This window comes from Protomyctophum bolini (genome assembly GCF_963924005.1).
Source record: "Protomyctophum bolini genome assembly, chromosome: 22".
Taxonomy (NCBI): Eukaryota; Metazoa; Chordata; class Actinopteri; order Myctophiformes; family Myctophidae; genus Protomyctophum; species Protomyctophum bolini.
The window spans coordinates 13,086,898-13,096,262 of record NC_137883.1 but is presented as its reverse complement, the minus strand read 5'-3'; the positions used below and the strand labels follow the sequence as shown (position 1 = coordinate 13,096,262).

The following is a 9,365-nucleotide window of genomic DNA, read 5'->3' as shown; positions in this document are numbered from 1 at the left end:
CTCTCTGTAGTCATTTGATCACCACCGTCTTCCAAGCAGCTGAGAATCACGCAACAGAAGAACACACAACAGACGCCATGGCTCTTCGAGTGTCCCGAGTGAGTTGATTTCTCTTTTACGATATTGTCTTGTTTAATATTTACTTTATGTGGCTTAGTCAACGTTGTCGTTTAGCTGCTTTCATGTCCTTTACGATTATTGTCACTTCTGTCGTCGTGCAAAGGTACAAATTGTACAAATGCCGATGCCTGTTAACGGGAATTCTCCCTAACTGCCTCTTAACTAGTTTTAATTTATGTGTGCTTGTTTTCAATCATGCAACTTTTTAACTGGAGAAACAAACCGTCTTTTTATCCGTAGAACCGTCAGGCAGAAAACATTGCTGTTGCTGGCAAGAAAATGGAAGCCACCAAGCCTACGCTAAGGCCCCGAACAGCCCTGGCTGAGATCAAGAACGTCGCTCCTGGAAAAATTGTTACCCGACTGGATGCGAAAAAGGTAAACCATGAACTAACGCTATAGCCTAGCTACATATTTACGTATTTCCAACGTCATGCCTAAATAACCAAGCCCATTTTGTTTCATCAGCAGGCCGTTAAACCGGAGGCTAAAAACACCGTCCAGGTTAAGGTTGTCCCAACTGTTATAAAGCCTGAAGTTAAGCCTGAGCCCGAAGTGCAGGTAAATGAGACTTTCTTTTCCCCCCCTTCGTTGTTGGGGAAAACCTAGTTCATATTAAGTAACCAATTGCACTAAAGTAAGCTGCACCCTGCTGGCTGTAACTTCTCATGGGGCTCTAATCATGTATCCTGTTGGCACCATTATAGCATAACACAAACTCACTTCTAAGTTGCATTTGCTGCCTTGTACCTGAGCAGTGGCAATTTTAAAATCCTTTTACCAGTGGTGGAAATGAACTGCCCATTTTCAATGTTTTATACTTTATTCACTTAAAAAAAAACGTAGTTGCATTTAGATTATTGCAGGCTTTCATGTATGCACTACTTCAGCCCTATAATACTTTGAATATTTGACTGGCTGCTTTGTGAACACTTGTTTTGAACTTGCTATTAAGGATTATAAATTGGCACTGTAATATGGGACTGTGCATAATGAGTACTGTAACTTTTGGTACAAGATAAGTACTTTAGTAAAATGTGAGTATTGCTACAGTACTTTCAGAGGGTATGGTCCGCTCAAGTTGTGTATGCAACACTGACTCTTTGGGTTCTCCTGTACTGCAGGTTGTTGAGTCCCCACCGCCCTCTCCTACACCCGCATCTCCTATGGAGACATCTGGCTGTGAGCCAGCAGACCTCTGCCAAGCCTTCTCGGATGTCCTCTTGAACATCAAAGACGTAGATGCTGATGACTATGACAACCCTATGCTGTGCAGTGAATACGTCAAGGACATCTACAACTACCTTCGGCAACTTGAGGTATGTTGGGCAGCGGTGTTCGTTCTTTTCCTGGGGGACGATGGAACCGATTTTCAATAAAGTAGCATGGCTCTTTTTTTTCTTGGCATAAAACGGCAATTGTCAATATGATCTAAGCTCAAGATGTCTGCCTTGCCCTATTTAGCCATGCTCACAATTGGTTGCCTGCATAGGTTAAATGCTTCACTGATTATGGATGGTACAGTTTCCTTACAATATTCATGATGTACAGACTTAAAAATTGCTGTGTATTTTCTCTTCAGGTTGATCAGTCTGTGAAAGCAAGGTATATGGAAGGACAGGAGGTGACGGGCAACATGCGTGCAGTCCTCATTGACTGGCTTGTGCTGGTCCAAATCAAGTTCCGTCTGCTCCAGGAGACTATGTACATGACGGTGGCCATCATTGACCGCTTCCTTCAGGTAACTTTCTGTTCACATGTCATGGGCTACTCTGGCAGTGGAAGAAGTGCAAAACTTCACAAGGTCACAACACATGATCTAGCATGTTGTGAGCTTGTAGGTCTGCAATACTATGTAATGGATACCTGCATGTCACATTAAAGGTAGTGCATAGAAAAGCGCCATAAAAAATGCAATTCAAATTCATTATAAATGTACTACAACACTGACTCTTTGAAATTAATTGTGCTTTCTACAGGACAACCCAGTGCCAAAGACAAAACTTCAGCTGGTTGGCGTGACGGCCATGTTCATTGCGTCAAAGTACGAGGAGATGTACCCTCCAGAAATAACAGATTTCACCCATGTGACCGACCAAGCATACACTACTGCCCAGATCAGGGCTATGGAGAGGCAGATCCTCACTGCACTGGGCTTTACCTTTGGCCGCCCTCTCCCACTCCAGTTCCTCAGGAGGGCCTCAAAAATCTGCCAGGTATCATGTCTCTACAGGGTGCAGTTGACAATTTTCCATGCTTGCAGATGGAGTTAAATGAATATTACAATCTTCTGAAATTGAAAAAAATAACATTGTACACAAATGTTTGTTTTCTTTTTTGAAGGTAACTGCTCAACAGCACACCCTGGCAAAGTACTTCATGGAGCTCACCATGATAGACTATGATATGGTCCACATCCCTCCTTCACAGTTGGCCAGTGCTGCGATGGCCCTCACCCTCAAGGTCTTCAAATGCGGTGAATGGGTAAGATGCACATCCATGGCCTGGTTGCTGCACTAAACTCAACAAATGGGCTTAGACTGGATGGGAGAGGGGAGCAACATGGAACTGCTTTCAAAGCAGCAGGCTTGCTGCCATGCCAGCCTAGCCAGTCTTCACAATGTCACTAATGTCACTGGGGAGTAATTGATGCACATGGCACACATGGAAGGAGTGCTGTCAACTGATCATAGAATAATTGATAAGGAAATAATGGCTACTGGTAGTTTAGCCCAAACTTTTAGAGTGCTGTTTGATCAGTGTTTCTCGTTACCTGTAGGATGAGACGCTGCAGCATTACATGAACTACAAAGAGGATGATCTGGTAACGGTGATGCAACACATTGCCAAGAATGTCATCTTGGTGTCTGAAGGCAGGACCAAGCATTTGGTAAGATTACTACTCATCCAAAGTCTCTAATCACAAGGCCTCAGCTAAAGTCCATTAATTAATCATATATTTTTATTTTCTTTCAGTCCGTGTACCGCAAATACAGCAGTCAGAAGCAGATGAAGATTGCCACCATTCCACAGCTCAAGACACCACTGATCAAAGACTTTGCAAAGCAAGCCACTAAGTGAGCTTTTTTAGCACCATGTGCAATTGTTTATAATGTTGTAAAGTTTGTTCCAATTTTATATTTTACCACAATTTGTCTGAAAGATTTACCTTTGTGGATGCCTATGTTTTATTTTAGCACATTTTTCTGAAGATTTCTCTTTTGTGCAAGAATTTTTTTAAATAAATCTTTTACCCCAAATGGATATTTTACCATGTCTGTACTACCACTAGAGGATGCTATAACACAACAATCTATCTGGTGTCCAAGCGCACTGCTCAAAGGCCTTACTAAAGTGACCATCTGAAAGTACGCTTGACTTAAGGGGTCATATCCATTCCACCGTTTTGAGCCAGACTCTCTACCTCATTTGTGCCTTCCAGGACAGATGTGCTGTAAAGTCATGTTGCTGGGGAGTGACTAGACTGATCCCCTGAGCTTCAAAGTAAACACAAGGTGGCAACATTGCACTGACTGGAAAGCAAGTTTACCTATTATGTGATTGTAGTCTTCCAAGGTTTCAAGTTCTGAACTTGCAGGACATGTCTTTGGGCTTTATCTTAACAGTTGTAGCACGTGTATCAAGAACATGGCATGCAGTCTAATCAGAAGCCCTAGCTCAATTTAACCAGTTATTTAAGCCTAATGGGCAGAGGGAGAGCTGTTGTCACTTTAGCCCATCCACAGCTTAGGGCTTAGCACTACATGACCACCTGCCATGTCCCTAGACACTGCTCACAATTGTTTCTAATGTAGGCAATCACTCATTCATGACAGCTTGATATGGTCAACGGCTTGACTGAGGTATATTTGATACATTTAGAAATCTAGTAATGGCAGTTGTTGGGCTCAAGGCCATCATTCATGACGGCTTGACTGTATATAGTTAATTTGGAAACTGGCTAGGGGTTTCTGTATTCCTGTCCTTTCTGCAAACCTGTCAATAAATACACTTGATCCCATGGCAACTTGTATATTTCCTGACGTTCAGAAGCACTACTACAGAATGCTTTCTTAAAGTGTTTATGCCTGAGCATTTCTAAAATGTGGGTCCAGTACCCCTTGCGGTCTGAGGGTTTACAAATGCAACAAATTAGCTACAGGGTTAAAGGGGTCCTTAAAGTTAAAAATCACTCATCTGAAATTATTGGTGCTCTTGTATACATTAAATTCTGTTTTTCATCATAAATGTAGACGTCTAAATGTGTACGTCTTCTCTTATGGGGGTCCCTGGCATATATTTTCAAATGGGGGTCCACGGGCTAAGTAGTGTCAATTTGGGGGTCCTTGACATGAAAAAGTTTGGGAGCCACTGCTTTAAACACTTTAGCACTTTATGAACATGAACAAAATAGATGGGTCCCCCCTGGAACTCCCTGGGGGTCCCCGGACCCCACTTTGGGAACCACTGTGTTAGACTATATACAAAAACATAGGGGCATGCTGCATATTTCCAGAACTATTCCCTCTGTTTTTGGAGACATTTAATAATTAGTCTGTTAGACTCTGGAAAGTAGGCTTTAAATTCATGGATCTTGCTGTGTATTCATGCTTGAAAGCTGAGGTCATGACTGGGCAGCCATATCGGTTTACAAGGCAGCTTCCTCCTGTGTGGAGCTCCAAACTGTACTCACAGCTGTCAGGGACGGCTTCAGTCGTGTGACTGGCGGAAAGTAATACATTTTCTAAGTACAATTGAGGTATTTGTACGTGAGTATTTCCAATACTTTTACTTCTACTCCACTACATCTCGGTTCCAAATATTGTACATTACTCCACTATATTTATTTGAAAACCATTACTAACCTTCAACCCAATACATTTTGGCCATTTGAAAATATCCGATCTGGAAGCTCAACAGCTTGAAACTGCTATTTTCAAAAGATGTATACATTTGAAAACTTGTAATGAGACATTCTGCAGTACTTTTTGGTACTGTGGTACATTTTGATGCCACTACTTCTGTACATTTTTAATGTGGAATTGTGCGCTTGTAGATCTGCTAATTTCTCTGAAGATATTTGTTTTGTAGAGTGAAAATGGGGTGGGGCCTAGCTAGTATAGAGCCCTGGGGGTGTAGAAGTAGTTTAATATTTACAATATTATATACTGTATATCTGTTGAGTCCAGTAAAGGGGAACCCATCATTTTACGTAAAACATTCTCAGTGTAAATGTAATGCAGAGTGAAAAAATAATCTATATTAGAAGATGCTTTACACTCTGAATTTTACTGTGCACTTTGACTATTTGTAATACATTTAAAGATGTACAAGGGGAAAATCATTGTCTCAGATATTCCAACTCCAAAAGCTCAAATACCTCTGTCCTATTATATGTTTATCCAAGCTATCCCCATTAAGTGAATTCAAGTCAGCTCTGAGGTTAGAGAAAGAATGCAAGGCACGGCCTCAAACCCTTCAGAATTTCAGCAACACAGCTCGCCCAGAAGTGAATTATTGTCCCAGACCAGAGTCAAAAGTTTGGAGCTCCTTGTCAGTCTAAATATCACCCAAGATAGACACTGATTTAACAAGTGCACCGTGTACCAGCCAATGCCCTTTTTCACCTCTCATCCACTCTGCCTGCATGTCTTCGTTTTAATATCATCTTTATTGTCTTTTAAGTAAAAAGGTGGGTGAAAGACGTTTTTTGTGCATAGTTCAGATTATGTTATTTTTTCCAAGAAATAGGCAACGAAGGAAAAAGAAACCAATGCATTATTCTGATGAAAACATTAAAAAGCCTTTTATTTTATATATATTATTTTTTTTATCCCACGATTTTGTAACCCGTTTTTGACCCCTGTGTCAATCATCTAATTTGATCCTGGGCTCTTTATTTTTATCTGTGCAAAAGTTAAATTTTGTTAGAAAAATGTATGAGCAACACAACTAATTGATTATGTTTTTGCAAAATATGGGTCAAAACTAAAAACATAGGTAATCAGAGGTCCTGGACTCATTGGACCCAACAATGTGGCATGGGCCTGGCTCCAGTAACAATGTAGTCAAACAGCCAGCCCAACGGTGTGGCAATGTTATGGTTGCTGTGCTTTGGCAGCTGGCAAGTGGGAACGAACCGTGTGAAGTTCAGATAAACACAGGGGCATTCACTTTCACAATTTATAGATTTTCAAATAAAATTGATGTGTTTCCTGAACTTTACTGACCTTTAACACCCTATGTCAAATGGAGGAAAGAAAGGCTCCTATTGTGCCTTGAACAGTGGTGCTGAGCCAGGTGTGAATGGGCACTACTTCTTGGTTTATTCCAGTTCACCAAACTCATCTCTCCACGAAAAGAATGAATGGTAAGCAACTAAGCAAGGCCCATTTAATATAATTTCATGACTGTGATGAAATTATACTAATTGTTGTGATTAATGATGTAATTGTGTTTTTGAACATTGCACAGGGCTCAGATCCGCACAAAACTCAAAAACACTGCAAAGAGGTCTGGCATGAGAATAGTCACACCAGGGGCCCCCAGGTGCACAGTCAGGGGCCCCAGGTACCCAGTCAGGGGCCCCAGGTACCCAGTCAGGGACCCCGAGGTGCCCAGTAAGGGGCCCCAAGGGGGCACAGGTGCTCAGTTTCTCCAATCTGTACCAAACCTGGCTTGCACAAACACTGTTCACGGGTCTGGTATGAGAATAGTCACACCAAAAATACTACATTGCACACTTGCACTACAGCAGTGTTTAACATTCAAATGGCCATAAACTCGCGCCTGTGACCATCAATCAAAATTATAGGACTAGATTTGAAGCTTTAAAATAGTAACTTAAATATACAAAGAAATAGCTTATTCCAATAATTGCGATCAGGCGCTTATATAATAATTGTAACAGGCCTGATGGTCATCTTCTCTTTCCAACCAAGGTCATGTCTAAATGCGTATTGAATAATACAGCAGAGCAATGAGCTGTATTTCACATCTCAGATTCTCACACTGTAAACCCTGATTTGTTATGCTCCATCATCAAAAATAGCCGATCTACAAGCTCAGAATGCAGGGATGCAATGCATTGTGAAAATAGCCGATCTACAAGCTCACAATGCGGATATGCAATGCATTGTGAGCTTGTAGATCTGTGTGACACCGCTGTGCCGTGTGACAGCACTAGGCATGTTAGAGGATTAGAAGGTTTGAGGTTTCTAGGGCAAAATAAGTACTCACAGTACTCATGGCAATTCTGATTGCCGTAAGTATTATTAAATTATGAAATGATATAATGAACGTAGCAACGATAACCATCATAACAACAACAACAAAGGCGATCATATAATGACAAGAATTGCTTCACAGGCACACTTTGCGTTCTAGATAATTCTGTAATAATATGTAGTACAAACTGTAGCCTATAATTGATTTGTTTGTGTTTATTCATTTAATCAACATCACATTATGAAGGTGGTGAGCGCCAACTAGAAGATAATCATAACTGAAAAATCATTTCACAAAAGGATTGTAGCTATACTAAAGCTTTTTTTGTGTTTTTGTGAAGGACAAATCAGTCAGAAAAAGGGTCAGTGATGAGAGAAATCCTGTGGTGATGACTGAGGCTTAAGCAGCCGAACAGATCAGCCTTCTTTAGAGAGAGTCTTGTTCACCACCTACACATTTTCTACACAGTGGAGAGCAGTGGAGAGAGTCAGTGATTTCAAGTTCCTCATTGTACACGTCATTGAGGATTTTTCAAATTGGCCATTACACACCACCTCAAATCCTTCTACAACTTCAAAATAAGCTCTATGCACAGCAGCCGTATTGGAAAGAAATTGGGCCTCTTACTCTGTTCCATGCAGTGCAGCCAGAACAGTGGTCCTCAAATTAATTTCAATGGCCCCCATAACTATGAGAGTATAAATGGAACCAAATGAGCCTTAAGGGTTTATTTGGTTCCAATTGTACACTCTCAGAGTTACACACCGCTACGGGGCCATTTGGTTCCCATTGTACACTCTCAGAGTTACACACCCTTACAGGGCCATTTTGAACCCTCAAGGAACCATTGACCCACTGGTGTAGTGTGTGGTAGAGTGATTCCAGTGAGCCAACATGCACAATACCAGAACCCTGACTCTGTTTGACCAGAATGGTCCTGCGGAAGAAGTAAGAAGAGGCTTCTGTGCACATCCTAGCCTGGTATGAGAGCTCCACCACCCACGAGTAGAAAGCACTCCAGAGACTGGGGTCAGCCCAGCACATCGTCGGAGGAGGTGAGCTTGCCTTCTTCCTCCAAGGAATACACTGGTTCTTTTTGGCTACCAGAACTAAGTGAACCGTGCAGCGCTGTTTAACATATTTCACGGGTCCAGGACTTGTTTCCTATACGTTACACACTAGTACACATGCTCAGCTTCAGATAAGGTTCTCAGAACATAATTTGGGCCCTGCTCAGGCGGAGGTTGTTCCCAGAACTCAGACGTTATACTTTCAAACTTTTTGAAAATCGCGAAAACAACCGATCCGCAAGCTCGCAAAGTGTGACAACGCGGCATGCTGTTGGCTTGTAGACCGACTAACTTAGCTTTTATATGAGTTTTATTATCTCCTTCAGAGGTGCTTATGATGAAACGTGAAAAATTTAAACATTTAATAAAATCAGAAAAATTCACAGGGTTTTGTAAAGTTTCTGGGTTACATACAAGAACTGGTGTATACTGTATTGTCAAGGACTCTCACCACCCCAGCCACACACTGTTCAGATCTACAGTCTTGTAGATCTGCTATTTTCACTATACTTATATATTATTAAAGGCAGTGGTTAATTCACATAATTATGCCCCTTTCCTCCTGCCTAGAAAAATAGTGAGAGTCAAAAGTACAATATTTGTCTTTGAAAATGTAGTGGAGTAAATGTCTAAAAGTACAAATACTCAAAATACAGATTCTGAAAAAAAGTACAGTACTGCCACTACCAGCAGAGGAGCAGTACTGCCACTACCAGCAGAGGAGCACACCCATAACTCCCTCTTAACAAATGTCTCTCTCTCTTTCTTTCTTTCTCTCTCTCTTTCTTTCTTTCTTGTAGTATATTTTAATCTTAATTTTATTTTTAAATGACATATAATACGGATAGGCAAAGAATAAGCACTATGCTTCAGCCTATGCCTTTTTCGGTCATGCATTTTTGTGTGAATGGACATTTACATTTCTGATGATAAATGCAGTAGGACACC

General features: G+C 41.2%; 1 protein-coding gene across 2 annotated transcripts; it reads left to right on the top strand.

The window, feature by feature from the left end:
- ccnb1 (cyclin B1) lies at nt 1-4,129 on the top strand. Of its 2 annotated transcripts, none has more exons than XM_080755372.1 (9): nt 1-98; nt 361-498; nt 592-681; nt 1,245-1,439; nt 1,703-1,861; nt 2,100-2,336; nt 2,464-2,604; nt 2,900-3,010; nt 3,097-4,129. In XM_080755372.1, exons 1-9 carry the CDS (start codon nt 78-80, stop codon nt 3,199-3,201), a joined length of 1,197 nt encoding a protein of 398 aa, XP_080611498.1. In that variant the 5' UTR covers nt 1-77; the 3' UTR covers nt 3,202-4,129. The 2 variants fall into 2 exon arrangements, with proteins under 2 accessions (XP_080611498.1, XP_080611497.1); XM_080755371.1 differs by having other exon boundaries at nt 589-681.
- The last annotated feature ends 5,236 nt before the right edge of the window (nt 4,130-9,365 follow it).

What these genes read in the sequence shown, in the direction of transcription:
- ccnb1 (XM_080755371.1), top strand. Translation starts at nt 78, where the DNA reads ATGGCTCTTCGAGTGTCCCGA. An exon ending in AGCCTGAGCCCGAAGTGCAG is followed by an intron (nt 682 to 1,244) that starts GTAAATGAGACT and finishes CCTGTACTGCAG; the next exon opens with GTTGTTGAGTCCCCACCGCC. An exon ending in GGGCCTCAAAAATCTGCCAG is followed by an intron (nt 2,337 to 2,463) that starts GTATCATGTCTC and finishes TCTTTTTTGAAG; the next exon opens with GTAACTGCTCAACAGCACAC.